At 36.4% G+C, this 14882-nt stretch overlaps 2 protein-coding genes across 3 annotated transcripts; one reads left to right on the top strand and one right to left on the bottom strand.

Moving 5' to 3' along the window:
• The first annotated feature begins 124 nt into the window (after positions 1–124).
• On the top strand, positions 125–5843 carry LOC135664141 (calcium-dependent protein kinase 10-like). The gene is made up of 7 exons (XM_065176940.1): positions 125–1487; positions 2753–2896; positions 3063–3215; positions 3618–3733; positions 4451–4618; positions 5184–5408; positions 5509–5843. Exons 1-7 carry the CDS (start codon positions 662–664, stop codon positions 5629–5631), a joined length of 1755 nt encoding a protein of 584 aa, XP_065033012.1. The 5' UTR covers positions 125–661; the 3' UTR covers positions 5632–5843.
• A 1090-nt stretch (positions 5844–6933) lies between these two features.
• Positions 6934–12422, bottom strand: LOC135664117 (myosin-binding protein 7-like). 2 transcript variants are annotated; one of them, XM_065176934.1, is made up of 3 exons: positions 10832–12362; positions 7550–7596; positions 6934–7458 (listed from the first exon to the last, which is right to left on the bottom strand). In XM_065176934.1, the coding sequence occupies exons 1-3, from the start codon at positions 12113–12115 to the stop codon at positions 7359–7361; spliced, it is 1431 nt and encodes a 476-aa protein (XP_065033006.1). In that variant the 5' UTR covers positions 12116–12362; the 3' UTR covers positions 6934–7358. The 2 variants fall into 2 exon arrangements, with proteins under 2 accessions (XP_065033006.1, XP_065033008.1); XM_065176936.1 differs by lacking the exons at positions 6934–7458; positions 7550–7596 and adding an exon at positions 7633–8131 and having other exon boundaries at positions 10832–12422.
• Between the last annotated feature and the right edge of the window lie 2460 nt (positions 12423–14882).

Here is a 14882-nt window from a genome sequence, read left to right as displayed (position 1 = left end):
TGATTTTAGTACGAAAGTAATCGGACGGTGAAAACGGAACTGATGGTGTCGGGGATGAGAGAGATATCATAATTCATAAAAAAGAAAAAAAAGAATTAATAAATGGAATAATAATTAATAAGAAATTTCCTCAATTGGACGTCCTCGTTCTGGACTCCAAGAAGAACCAATCAATGAGACGGAGAACTGCCGGTTATCGGACCGCTTCGTTGATCGTTGCGCACCTGTTCCTCCGCATCTCCCTGCCCAACGAGGCATCGCCTCCAAATCGTGCTGTAGCGATTAGCAGGTTTCTGTGCAGGAACAGGCCCATTTCCACCGGCCGAGGGATTTCTAGGGTTTTGTTGGAGTTTCTCCCCATCCTTTCGTCGCCTGGTTCCGTTGTCTCGTTGCTTTTTGCCGAAGGGCGTCGCCTTTCTTTGATCCCCCTTCGTTCTCGTTCCTTGTTCTTCGATTGCGTCACGTAAAAATCGAATTTTGCACGTGTGTTCGCCCGCGAGATCCGGCTGTTATGTGTATTTCCCTTGGAATTGCAGCTCTAGCTGGAAATTTTATTGGTCCGGAGTCTGGAATTTAGCATTGCATTTTGCGTGAGTACGTCCTGGCGGTTCTCGAGAAAATGCCGAAGAGGAGTCGCTGGGAATTTTGATTGCTGAATCGGATGGGGAATACATGTGTTGGGCCGAGCCTCTCGAAGAATGGGTTCTTCCAATCAGTGTCCGCTACCATTTGGCGTAACCGATCGAACAAGGATGATCTTCCGACCTCCAATGGCAAGGCCACCGGCGAGGGAACCGAAGCGACGCCACCTAAACCAGATACTGACGCGCCCCAACCGGTTAAGATTCAAGATGACGAGGCGAAGCCAGCCAAAGTCCCCGAAGCAGAGTCTAAGCCGGCACCTGAAAGGCCTCCAACAGACCAACCCACGAAACCCAACCATGTCAAGAGAGCCTCAAGCGTTGCAGGACTTCAGGTTGAATTTGTATTGAAGAGCAAAACCGAGAATTTGAAGGACGTTTACAGCTTAGGTCGCAAGCTGGGGCAGGGACAGTTTGGGACGACGTATCTCTGCATTGAGAAGGCAACCGGCAAGGAATATGCTTGCAAATCCATTCTGAAGAGGAAGTTGACAACTGAGGAGGATGTGGACGATGTTAGGAGAGAGATCCAGATAATGCATCATTTGTCTGGTAACCCAAACGTAATATCCATCAAGGAGGCCTACGAAGATGCTGTTGCTGTTCATGTGGTCATGGAGTTGTGTGCTGGTGGTGAGTTATTTGATAGGATCATTCAGAAGGGGCATTACACTGAAAGAAAGGCAGCAGAGCTTGCAAAGGTGATCGTGGGTGTCGTGGAAGCCTGTCATTCAATGGGAGTCATGCATCGTGACCTCAAGCCTGAGAATTTTCTTTTTGTTAACCAAATGGAGGATGCACGTCTTAAGACTATCGATTTTGGATTGTCAATTTTCTTCCAACCTGGTACTCTTCTTCTTCCATGTGCATCTATTTTGGTGTATATTCTTGCTTTTGAATTATCTCATGTCTTTTTGTGATCTCTTATAAGTTACAACCTGACTCAACATCATTGTCATTCAGTATATTGGATGTGCAACACCATGGATCTAGCTGAGAAAATAGTGTCTAAATATTCTTTAGATTAGTATATACATCTTCTTCTCTTTGCCTCCCAGTACAGTATGCGCAATTTTGTACCACTAACTTTTTTGCAATTGGCAACCATTTTTCTTCCTTGAGAAAGTCACTTCAAATTTTATAACTCAAGATTTCTCTAACTTCAACATCTATAGCCCCATATTGGATATGGCACTTAATAGGAACCTGATTTATGAGCTGTGTTGTTTGAAACGGAGAAGTTGAATTGGAGAATAAAGTTGAATGCTGTAAATTATGACTTGGGCACAGGCCAGACTCATCAAATAAATTATGACCTGGCTATATTGCAGATGGAGACAGGAAAGGCCTTCTGCCCTTGACCACATGTCGAAGAGGTGGTATCAGCATGAACTTATTTATAACTTAGCAACAGCAATTAGTGAACTTGATAGATAGTCCTTGTCTTCTGTTCTTTTTCCTCTCATTTATCATAGAGTTCTTTGTATAATCCTCGTTTCTGCGGTTAAGGATCAGAGTTGCACGTGTCTATAATCTGACATCAATCACATAGTCCAGATGCAAGATTGTGTTAGTTACAGAGAAATGAGACATAGATTACTTGGTTTCAGCATCTGTGTGGATTGTGATACACTAATATTTTGAGATGTTACTTTAGAGTTTTTAGACCATGATACACCACTAGCAAAACTGTGAAACAACAATCATGCATCTAGATTCTAACATTAAAAATGAAGTCCCGATTCCAGATGTACCAGGGTGTATTTCATCTGAATACAATCTCCAGCCACATTTCTGAACTAGTCCATTTCTTAGAAAACACTTCTATAATGACAATTCAATAGAATAGAGAAGTGGTCCAACTCCATTTTAGCCTAATGGTAGATTGTGCCTACCATCATTACGTATGAGCCTTTAGATATCTTTAACTATTCTATGAAGTGCTTCAATGTGGAATGCCTTGTAGAAAGCTAGATACAGAATCATATAGGAAAAATCTCTTTCTTATTCTCCTCTAATCTCATGAGCTACATCTATCATTCGCTTCCTTTGTAAGCAAGACTTGAATTATCCTTTGTCTGGTCTGTTAATTGTCAGATTCTCTTTTTCAGGAGAAATATTCACTGATGTGGTTGGTAGCCCTTATTACGTTGCACCAGAAGTTCTGAAAAAACGGTATGGTCCAGAGGCAGATGTCTGGAGTGCAGGGGTAATCATTTATATTCTTCTGAGTGGTGTCCCTCCATTTTGGGCTGGTGATAATTTTATCCTTCACTTATGTTAGCTTAGAGTTTATAACAGTTCATTGGTATATATCACCATGTTTATTTGCATGTTTATACTGATATATCTAACTTTTACTGTAAAATCTATTTATCTATGACCTCAGTTAATATGTTCTGTAATTTACATCACACACAGAAACCGAGCAAGGCATATTTGAGGAGGTTTTACATGGCACACTTGACTTTCAGTCAGATCCATGGCCTAGCATATCCGAAAGTGCCAAAGATCTTGTAAGAAGAATGCTTGTTAGGGACCCCAGGAGGCGGATGACTGCCCATGAAGTTCTATGTAAGTTCTTATGCTTCAATTAGATGGTATTCACCAGAAATATCTGAAACAATTCTGAGAATGAAAATTCATGATTTGTTTTTAGAATGGTCTCTCACTTATTGCACGAAAATACCTTGGCGATAACAGTGGATAAAGAGACACTTGACTCAAGTTTTGATAGGTGTGACTTCAGTTAACCTAGGCTGACTCTGATTAAGCAATGCCACCTGATTACCTGTTTAATCTTTGTGAGTTTGGCTCTCAAATTAGCATCATCATCCAGTTCTATACAGAAGTTGGAAAGCTTGAATGGGCTTGTCAGCTAGTTTGCCTATTGTGAAAATCTTATGATTGATAGAAAATTTTGACAGTTTAGTTCTATGGTGATTTAAATTACTAATTTTTTTTTCTTCCTCTCAGGTCATCCTTGGGTTCAGATTGATGGAGTGGCTCCTGATAAGCCTCTGGATTCTGCTGTTCTCTCTCGATTGAAACAATTTTCTGCAATGAACAAACTCAAAAAGATGGCTATCAGAGTAAGCTATAAATCATAATCTTCAAAAGTAATGAATGATTGATGAACAAATCTACAGAACAAATTTTTAGTCAACTTTGGAAGTTGCAAACTGTTTATATAATGCTGGCTGTGATCATTAGTTAAATGCAGATGTTGTCATGCATGTCTTTTAATCACAATGGCAAAGAATGTTGACTGTTGCAATTTTGTTTTTTACTTGTTATTTTTCTGTTTCAGATGATTCGTACGTATAATTTCCCAAGGCTAGTAGTTTTGGGTTAACCACAAGTTTGGTCAATAATCGTGTCCTTTATACAATTTGTTGAGCCATATTTTTCATCTTCAGGCTGCAATCTTTTCTTCTTTAAGCGGTGAGAATGACCACCCATAACCGATGCAGGCTTATATGTTCTGGTGGTTTAGCTATCTGGCTTATGTTAAGAAGGGACCCTCATTGTAGAAGCTTCATCCTTGTCTTTTTATCTTTATATATCTAATAGCTATATTATTCAGTGATATAGTCGAATTTCTCATGTTTTTTCTTTCCTGTTTTGTTTTGGGTGCTACTTGTTTGATAGTTTATTCCTATGTTCTCCTGTAGCTTTCTGTGCAAATGCACTCTTTATCCGGAACTACAATCATTTGTTTTTTGTTTGCCACTATGCTGAATGCTGATTTAAATGTAAAAATATATGTTTTTGTATTATTTGTTTGATTTAAATACTCCCTTATATAGGTTATTGCTGAACATCTTTCTGAAGATGAAATTGCTGGCCTTAAGGAGATGTTTAAGATGATAGATACAGACAACAGTGGACAGATAACCTATGAAGAATTGAAGGCTGGATTGGAAAAGTTTGGTGCTAATCTCAAGGAGTCAGAAATTTATGCTCTTATGCAGGCGGTAGGTATCTTAATTCTGAGAGCTTAGATAATGTGTATCTATTAACTGAAACTTACTATCATATTCTTACCGTAATTTAATCTTTGAACTATACAAGGCTGTGCTTTAATAGTGCTAAATGGTGTTCAATTCATCCAATATGATATATACTAATAATGTTTATTACAGAATGTCCATTGAACCCTACAAATTGTAGAAAATATTTAAGCACAGGTGATAAATGCAAAATTTTAGCCCCCCACTAAGAGTTTATGATATGATATCTATGATATTCTTTGAAATCGCAACTGTCACAACGCCCAAATAATTTGCATTGTTAATTAGCTTATATGGGACACTGTAGTAGTTCAGAAACCTTATATCATTCACAATGATCTCCTTTTATTGTGGAGGAAAATCAAATTTTAAAAGGTTGATTTTCCCTGTAAATGGTTACTTTCTTTTCTAAAGAAAATCATTACTCTATCATGCAAATTATTTGGTGAAAGATTTCATTCAGTGTGAGCATTGTATTGCTTGCCATGTTTGCTTATTCCTCTACTTGGTTGGAAATGGAAAATTTTAGGCAGATGTTGATAACAGCGGAACCATTGATTATGGCGAGTTTATTGCTGCCACTTTGCATCTAAACAAGATAGAGAGAGAGGATCATCTATTTGCGGCTTTCTCATACTTCGACAAAGATGGGAGTGGTTACATAACTCAAGACGAACTGCAGCAGGCTTGTCAGGAGTTTGGCATAGAAGATGTGCGCCTGGAGGATATGATCAGAGACGTGGATCAAGATAATGTAAGTTTTATTTTTCCGACATATGTTTCTAATTTAGTTCCGAAATTACAATAAGAGAAGCAATTTTCTTGTTTCTTGAATCTTTTTCTCCTTTTGGCAGGATGGACGCATAGATTACAATGAATTTGTAGCTATGATGCAAAAAGGGAACACTGGTTTTGGCAAGAAAGGAGTGCATGCAAGTTTCGGTATTGGTTTTAGGGAGGCTTTGAAGATTGGATAATGAGGTAGTCGGTGAGGTTCATATTCTTTTTTTTGTAACTATCATTCATACAGTTATTGTAATAGTTTTGAATTCCATACCGATTTTTTGAGAGCATTGGTGCCCCAAGAATTGCAATGTATGATCAAATTCAAACGACGTATTTGAATATATCCAATTTGTTGGAGATTTCCAATTGTAAGAACTCTTAAAGCATGGTTTCTCTTGTTGGATGGAAGTCTCTTGTTGTCACTATAACTGTCCTAAATTGTAACTTGCTATTGGTCATGTTTATTCTCTAGAGCCAATAATTAACTGAAATATTATTTTTATATTTATCTCTTGATCCGTAGAAATTTGCCTTCTACAATCTAAATTGCAAGATAACATATTTTCAGTAATCATGATCCATAAATCAACGTCTAATTTTATATCTAAGATTGGATATCCAGATTTCATATTTTATGAAAGGTGTAAACATTACATATGCCTTCAAATAAGTTTTTTTTTTTTTGTTAATCTAAATGAACAAGAAAAACTAGAAAACGAATGGATTTACCAAAAAAAGTTAAAAGGATAAGAAAGTGGTGATGGGGAGCCTTATCATTCCAAAACTACATTAACCAATGCTTAGTGATGGGGAGTCTCACCAAACCTATTTTGCTTGTAATCAACACAAATGAGGAATTCATCCTTATTTGTAAACGAAGATACGTTAAATAGAGTTAAGTTATATGGTATTAAGTCATAAATCAAGAAAATTATCATGAATCATATTGATGAAAATTGCCAAGCTTACTTATAATCAAATAGATGAAAATTTATTAGTGATTGAATAAAATAGTCATTTCAAATATGAAGACATAAAACCATAACAACATGTGTTGTTCCACTGCAAACCGCCTCATGATGTTATGAGAATCAATTTCACCCTTACAAAAAATCGCTATTTCACAGACGATTTGCAGTTCAAAAATGCTAAGAAAAACATTATAGATAAAGATTTAAATATTCTTAATTTAAATAAGAATATTACTTTGGATTAATAACAAGAAAAGATTCATATGGCTTATCCTAAACAGCTGAGACGTTGAAATTAACATGAACACCATTCTTTGAATCCAACATGTCACAAAATCTCCACATAAAACAACCTAGCACAAAATAGAAACAATAACAAGCAGCAGTATTTTGTAATCGTGAAGAGAGAGAGAGAGAAAAAGAAAGAATAATCCTCGTTAGGGAACAAACAACAGCAACCAAATCCAGAAATTGAGACAAGCTGCAACTACAAGCACAAGATGGTGAATAAAAATCCACAGCTACTCCAACCCGAGGCATTTTCTTATCTTATTCACAATCAAATGGTGAACCACCAACAAGGTACAACATTCCACATACATAAATGAGGTGAAGGTAGAGAAATCACACTCAAAGTGTAACTGGAACACCTGTTCCAATTTCGCCTTGGATACAAACCAAGTAACTTTTTACAAGATCAATCTCAAGAATCAATAGCACATCTAACTATACAAGACCATGGTTTACTTGTAAACCACATGGACACCCTCAAGCTTGGAAAGCAATTACATAAGGCAATATGAAAACCAAGCAAATCGGAGGAGGGACCAAATGTGATCCCCACAACAAAAAAGCACTTCCAAACACAAAAGTATGATCAACCAACAACACGCTAACATCGATCTTATCTGCTTTCATCAGAAACTAGTGGAACAACATAGCTGGGATCATCCTTGTGTTCTAGTGATACAACTCCAGTTACTAATTCGAGGTGAATTGTCCAGAAGCAGCAGCAACCCGACGTTATTTGATGACCCAAATGTGTACCTAACAAACATTTAATATTATAGCATCCTCATAAGATGATAAACAAAAATGTAAAATAAAATAGAAAAAAAAAAACAGAACATACACATACTTAATTCGTGACGCTTTCTTTCTCCAGACAATAAATGACATTATCCACTGAAAAAGGCAAGACAACAAGAACCTTTTAACTTCAAGGCAACGATACTATAGAACAAGGAATTATGACTCTTGAACTATAACAATGGAGCTTTCAAGCAAATATGCAGTATATATCAAGATGCGTGCAAAAATAACTTTCACAAATTACAGTTTTATGTCTTCCACGAACAGTGGGTCTTCAAGATTTGAAGAATCCAATAGAGATCGGCAAAATATTAGAACTTCACCAGATCATGACAATGATATTTGAAAGGTTGAGCAAGCCAACAATAGAGATTGCGTCAAGAAAAAAAGAACAATTAGTAAAGAAATGAAGTACACAAAACATTAAGTTGAAAGTTCTAGCCTTTCATTTGCACATCTTCAATGACCTAAAGTTATGACCACATGGAGTTGTCATGGATCATGAACTTCTAGCATCCAACTCGCTAAGCTAAAGAATCACTGGAATATATATCCCAAGGGTAGGGTCCTTTTGTATCACTGAACATGTATCCTCCCATTTGGTAGTGTAGTGTTTGTTTTGTGTTTTCTAACAGAAAAAATGGAATTAAAATTTAGAGACAGGATTTTCAATTACACTGCCAAAACAACAATAGTTTTCATAATTTTGAGTACTTCTACCGGCAGAAATTTTCTAAATGAGATACCATCAGACAATCAAGCACACCTAGGACCTTGTCCCTTTAGACTCTTTGATTGAAACTAACTGGATCTTTGTTTGTCTGTTTGAATTAAAACGAAGAGTTTCTAGCATTCGCCAATTTCAGTCTCAATCTCAGTGGAACTTTAGTACCTTACTAGTTTTTCTAAAAGAGAAGCCAACTGATGAAAGTTATGTAATCTAAGTCCTGGTGGAATTAAAGTAAGCCAGAAAAAGTTCCTCACTGAGTTCATAATGTACTAGAATTGGTAAACATCCCCATATCAACACTCATTTGAGATAGTTCAACTTGTAAAACTAGCTAAAAAGACATCAAATCTAGTCAATTCAGAGAAACTCAAGCAACTATTTTCGCTGGAATAAATATATTCCTTTGGTTTAAAATTTAAAATGTATTTGAAATTCATTATGATGCACAGTACATGTACCTTAGCATGCCATACATCTTAGGAGAGTTATTATTTATCCACAAAAAACCATTTATTAAGAAAATTAATCAAAGAAACTTGCTACATGAAAAACTACTTACTTATACATGGGTGAGATAAAGACAATACCGATTTACCCTGACACGCAAATATACAGTTCAAAATCGCACCATGTGTTGAAGAAGGATGCACAATAGGGTTTCTCATTTATTTTTTTAATCTATTCTTATATGCACAAATATATACATTTTTTTGGCTCGGACTATGAAAATAAATTCTAACTAAAAGAACTGAAGCCCCATAGACTCTGCTGATAATGTAAACAGAATGAACCTCTTGTTACTACCCTTCACCACTGCTGAGGTTATCACCAGATATAACTTATGGGGTTGGGTCAATGCATTTATTGAATGTAATCAACAGCTAAGCCTTTGTCAAGGGTGGCAGCTTCGTCAAAGGTCAGAGTACTACAATTGCAACTTAGGCTTTTTTTAGAATCTGATCACACCAAAAACACAGGTCAGATTTCCCCAGAATACATGCTCATCCAATTAAGTTGATTGATCAGATATCACTGTTTAAAGTCCTCTAGTAAATTAAGCCAATGCCTGAATTATACTACTCTGGCATCATAAACTGAACTAGGCAATCCATTGTCTCTAACCATTGAAGCTAAAACTATTGATTTAGATGTGCCTTCTTTTTCTCTATTTTCATCAAGGCCAACAACTTTTATTTTGGACCTTAACTCACTAATAATATGACGCATGTTTTTTGTTTTCAAAACCTAAACAAGACAAGAAAAATGGAAGTGAAATAAGTAAAAAAAATGATGCCGAAACAATTTTGTTTCTTCTCTTGCTTTTGATCTATGTAATTTCATCATCATTAAATGTTATCCCATGAAAGCCAAAGGAGCTATTATAAAATTAATCAAGTACTGAGTCGACTATTAAGCACTAAAATTGAAGCTCATCTGAGAACCACTCACAAAACGTCTAAAGAAATCTTCTTCTGACCTATCCATTAAACTTTAAACCTTTTTTTTCCAAGTTCCAATATAAATCTCTTTCATTTGAAAAGACAATTTTCTCCAACATTGACTCAAAATTTGACACTGAAATCAAATTCTACAAATTTGAAGGAATAGGTCACCAACATAACATTGTTGATTAATACACTACAAACAATGAAGATCAATGGCATCTCCACAAAAAGAAAAACATGTGATGCATCATCATTTTTTCTACTTGATGTATGGTAGTCCTTGTTCTCGTGTTGTCTAACCAATTCAAGAATTAGGCCATGGTCCTTGATGAGTTGGATGCACAATTCAAATTGAAGTATGAACTCTCCTAAACAATTGATCAGCCATCTGAAAAGGATAAGAAAATCACCATCTCTTTCACAGAAAAAGTGTTGATTTATTACCAAGTAAATTAGTATAAGTACAGAAGAACAGATTGGACCAGGCATAAACATCAAAGAAATTATTACATGATAGAACTCAAGCTTCACCACTATCTTGGAGCTTGTTGACAAATTGTTGGTCAATGCCATTTGACACCATATACAAACAAGCTAAGTATTAAAGAATTACAGAACAAATTTGTCAGTAACATAAAAAATTGACATATTAATCTACATCAATTTTTTTTTTTTTTTGACTATGAGGAAGTTACAATTTTTTTTCTTTTACAAATAAAATTTAAAGATAATGTGTGGTTTTTTTTTCATATTATCCATGATATAACATATTTGCATCTAATAAAATTGTTTAGATTTCATTGTCTTTGCTACATTATTTTTGTAACATGCATAATTTGATCTCACATTTTAAGTGGGAGAAAAATTAAATCAAATTATAAGAGCATGATAGACACTGTTACCTTGGACTTAAGCATCTTGAGTTAGTAATTAAGACTCAATAAATTTAATGAAACGATTATCCTATCAGGCCCGATGACGACAATTCTAATGCTTTAAGTTATCATTATCACCATAAATTTCAAATGTTGGACTAGATATTCAAGAAGATGTAACAACTAATCTTCCAATGTGATAGCAGATGCCTGAGTAATATGTTACAAATCCCCAACAACTAAGATTAATTTGATTGAACAATTTAAAAGAAGAGTACCTTAAGCATGGAAACAATAGAGAAATTTGTAATTGAAGATTTCTTTTTGGTGATTCTCCTCTCAGGAGAGACTTCCTTATGCAGCTGCTGTGCTATATGTCTGAGCAACAACAATTGTGCCTTCTCAGTTTGCATCGACATTATAGCCTGCCTCATCGACTCTCTGTCTGCCTCAAGCGCCTGCAACCTGGTGTACAGATTCGTTATATCTGGACTCCCACCTTCTGCCCCTCCATCTATTTCCCCTCTCTTCCCCTTCTCCATGCCATCCTCGGAGGAATGGACCATTGGAACCCCATGAACTGAATCAATTGTGTACACCCTATCGCTCATGTCATCAGTGTCATCACTATCGTCCAATGGCCTGTCCATCGAAGCAGGGAATTCTCCCTCTTTCATTGGTTCTTGTGAAGTCATGCCCATAACTGAGTCACAGCTATGGGTGGATGATCGCCTGAAATGGCTCGATGATCCCGGTGGCTCCTGGATGATGCCCTTCTCCAGCATGCTGCTGGTGTCCGGCAATGCCTCAAGCTGACAAATCCGCTGCTCCAAATTCTCGAGGTCCTCTCTGCCATGTGGCGTTTCACCGAACGCATATTTTTCAAGATCAGCAGCCTCATCGAGATAATCCTCTTCGCGTTCGACACCATTGGTTAAGGTGCACTTCAAAGGAGTGTATTCAAAGGTGGGACTCTCGTTGGACTGAGGGGTCTCGGGCTCGTCGTTCACAGAGCCACCAGAGGGGGCAACGTCGACTGCGCCAGGGTCGATACCGTAGCCCAGAAGGCGGTGCCTATAGGCCTGAATCTGGAAGGTGAGAGACTGGACGGCCTCCTCGCGCTTGAAGAGGAGGTCCTCGAGCGCGATCAGCTCCTGCTGGTCGTGGTCCATCTTCTCCTCGGCAAAGCGTTTGAACTGCCGGGCCTCCATTTGCGCTTCGGCCTTCTCGCGCTGGAGACGGAGGATCATCGACATGGCCTCGCTCGCGGCCGAGCAGGCGGCGTTTCGCTCTTCGTCGAGCTCCGCGCACAGCTCCTGGATTGTCTCCTGTTGGCTGGCCACGGCCTCTCGGAGGGCAGCCACCTCGTCCTCGACCTCCACCCGGGCGGGGCCGTGATCGGCCGCGTCGGGGTCGAGCCGGCGCTTCATGGAGCGTCGCCAGGAGGGGGAGGAAGGTCGGCAGCAGAAGGGGCAGGCGCAGGGGCAGAGGCGGCCGGCAGCAGCCGCGGAGAAAGAGGAGGAGGAGGAGGGGCCAGGTGGGGATAGCGTGTCCAGATCCATGATGGATCGAGAGGAAGCATGAAGACGACAAAGGTGAGATATTTCGATCGATTTCTACGTTGGGATTCGGACCAATTCGATTGAAGACCAGGAGGCGGAGGAGGATTCTGACCAAATTTAGGTTATGCGCAAAAGGGGCAAAAGGTTGCAAGTTGCCGGGAATGCGATATTACAGAAAGCTGACGTGGGCTCTCAACTCTCAAAGGAAGACGCCGACAAGCACAACAAACAACGGTTCCACCTAGAAATAAATATCTTATTATTATTATTATCAGTTATTTTACATACTTTCTTTTGCTTTTTTTCCTTAATTCTTTTTCACCGTGATCTTACAAAAATAACGTATAACAAGATGTAAAAGCTATTATTATAGAAATCATTATTATTATAGAAAGCTATTTTATTATTATTATTATTATTATATATAATCCTAAGAAAATTTGTGAGAAAATGGGGTATATCATTATTCATATCCACTCAAAAATTAAAAATATATGCCATACTCATACCAAGCCAAAAGATTAAAAGAGGTGACAAAATCACATACACACACAAAACTACTCCAGTCATAGTTTTTTTTATATTATGTTATAATGTTTTCAATAATGTCAAAAAATATTATAATATTTATAAAAACTATTTTTATACAAATTTTGTTTATATTATTTTTTACAATACTTTATGATGTTTTCAATAATACTAGAAAATTATTATAACATAATATAAAAATACTATAACACAATATTTTTATTTTTTAACAGTAATAGAAAATTATTGTAATGTAGTATAAAAACACTGTAAAATAGTAATTTTTTTACTACATTATAGTATTTTTATATTATTAAAAAAAACTATATCCTAGTGTAAAAAATTATAACTGAGCTAATTCACCTTATAAATTGATTCATATAAAAAAAGAAAGAAAAAAATAGATGGTCGAGAGTCTTTCGAGTATTAAAAGCGGTTTACGATTTGAAAATAATGGAAATGAGAGGCGCTTCTCGAGATTGTGTGTGGAGAAAAACACTTACTGTGATAGGGTATAATTTGGTAGCATGCCCTCGGGTAGTTCCATAGCCACATCGGTGCCAATGAAAAGCTTCGAAGTCGATGTCGATGTGGCGAATCACATCAATACAATGTTGCCCCGCAAAAGTTGGGATGGTGCCGCTCGGGTACGACGCCGCTCAAGTGTGACGGCGGCATCGCTCGGGTATGACACCACCACGTAAAAGTTGAGACGACGTCGCTCGGGTACGATGCCGCCTTGCAAAGAGTGGAATGGTGCCGCTCGAGTACATCTCCACCCCGCGAAGGCAAGGATAATGCTGCTCGGGTGCGACGCTACATAGGACAATAGTAAGAAAGTTCTTTATTCTACTTCGATTAGAAAGAAAGATCGATTGTTATTTTTTACTATACCATAAGATACAAGTAGTACTATATAAAAAGACATAGCTAAAAGTGGGTCTACGATTATCCAAATTATCTCCTAGATTAGCATATTCATAACCATATATTTCAATATTTCAATATGAATGCCCTTCTTATAGAATAATCCTAAATCAAAAATTGAATTCACATATTTTAAAATTATCTTTACTGCATTAAGATGTACTTCCTTAGAGATCATATAAAACGACTTACAAAACTAATTAAAAATATAATATTTAATTTTATAATTATTAAATAGATGAGACCAATGTTCATCGTATCAAGACGAACCGTTTCCTATGGATGGTATGCATCGATTCGATAAGGAATTGATATGGATAGTATATACTAGTATATCAATACACCTCATCATATTATATGTTAGTATATCTGTACATATCATATCGACGATCGATCGAAACACTAGTATAGACTAATAAGGTGAACCATGGATGAGACTACCAATAAAAAAAAAGATCGAGAGTCAAAAAAAAAAAATTATCATCATTATAACTTAGCTTTTATATTTGCATCGTGTGGAGTAGAAATAGTTTTACTTTTGTTAATCCCAAACTTTTTAATAATTTTCTTTCTATAGCTTATTTGGGAGATAAATATACTTTCTTGTATATTCATCAACTCTAGACTAAGACAACTCTAGACAAAGAAAAATATTAAGCTCCCACAAGACTTTTATTTTAAATCGGAGAAAAATATTACTATGAAACTTTAAAATTTCTATTTCATCATTTCCGGTGATTATCATATCATTCACGTATACAAGAACAATAACATATGGGCTTCATTATTTTTTAATAAATAAGCTATGATATGAATGAGAAGCAAAATAATTATAAAAATATACGTATTAAGCATTTTTTTCATACCATATTTTTGAAGCTTGCCTTAACTCATATGGTTTCAAAATAAAAGTTTACTCTAGTGATTGTTCCATATAAATATTATTTTTAATTTCACCATATATGTAGGCATTATATACATCAAGTTGCTAAAGCTTTCATCTAAAATTAGTTGCTAGAGCAATTACCATCTTAACAGATGTCATCTTGACCATATAGCTAAAAGTTTCCTCATAAACTTTTTTAAAATTAAAAAATATATACTTCCAACAAGTCTTATGATCTATATTTTCATTTGACTTTTGTTTCACCTTGTAGATCCATTTCTAAATAATTAGATTTACATTTATAGGCTTTAGCACAAGATACCAAGTTTTATTTTTATGAAGTATTTAATTCTTTATCTATGTTATCCTCTCACTCCTAACATATTTGGCTTCATCAAAATAAGTAGATTTAAGATGATCAATTGT

The sequence above is a fragment of the Musa acuminata genome, chromosome BXJ1-4, assembly GCF_036884655.1.
Source record: "Musa acuminata AAA Group cultivar baxijiao chromosome BXJ1-4, Cavendish_Baxijiao_AAA, whole genome shotgun sequence".
Taxonomy (NCBI): domain Eukaryota; kingdom Viridiplantae; phylum Streptophyta; class Magnoliopsida; order Zingiberales; family Musaceae; genus Musa; species Musa acuminata.
This window is presented reverse-complemented; position numbering and strand designations above follow the sequence as displayed.

What these genes read in the sequence shown, in the direction of transcription:
- LOC135664141 (XM_065176940.1), top strand. Translation starts at nt 662, where the DNA reads ATGGGGAATACATGTGTTGGGCCGAGCCTCTCGAAGAATGGGTTCTTC. An exon ending in GACTGCCCATGAAGTTCTAT is followed by an intron (nt 3,216 to 3,617) that starts GTAAGTTCTTAT and finishes TCTTCCTCTCAG; the next exon opens with GTCATCCTTGGGTTCAGATT. An exon ending in TTTATGCTCTTATGCAGGCG is followed by an intron (nt 4,619 to 5,183) that starts GTAGGTATCTTA and finishes GGAAAATTTTAG; the next exon opens with GCAGATGTTGATAACAGCGG.
- LOC135664117 (XM_065176934.1), bottom strand. Translation starts at nt 12,115, where the DNA reads ATGGATCTGGACACGCTATCCCCACCTGGCCCCTCCTCCTCCTCCTCT. An exon ending in CTATTGTTTCCATGCTTAAG is followed by an intron (nt 7,597 to 10,831) that starts GTACTCTTCTTT and finishes TGCCTTTTTCAG; the next exon opens with TGGATAATGTCATTTATTGT. An exon ending in AAGAAAGCGTCACGAATTAA is followed by an intron (nt 7,459 to 7,549) that starts GTATGTGTATGT and finishes AATGTTTGTTAG; the next exon opens with GTACACATTTGGGTCATCAA.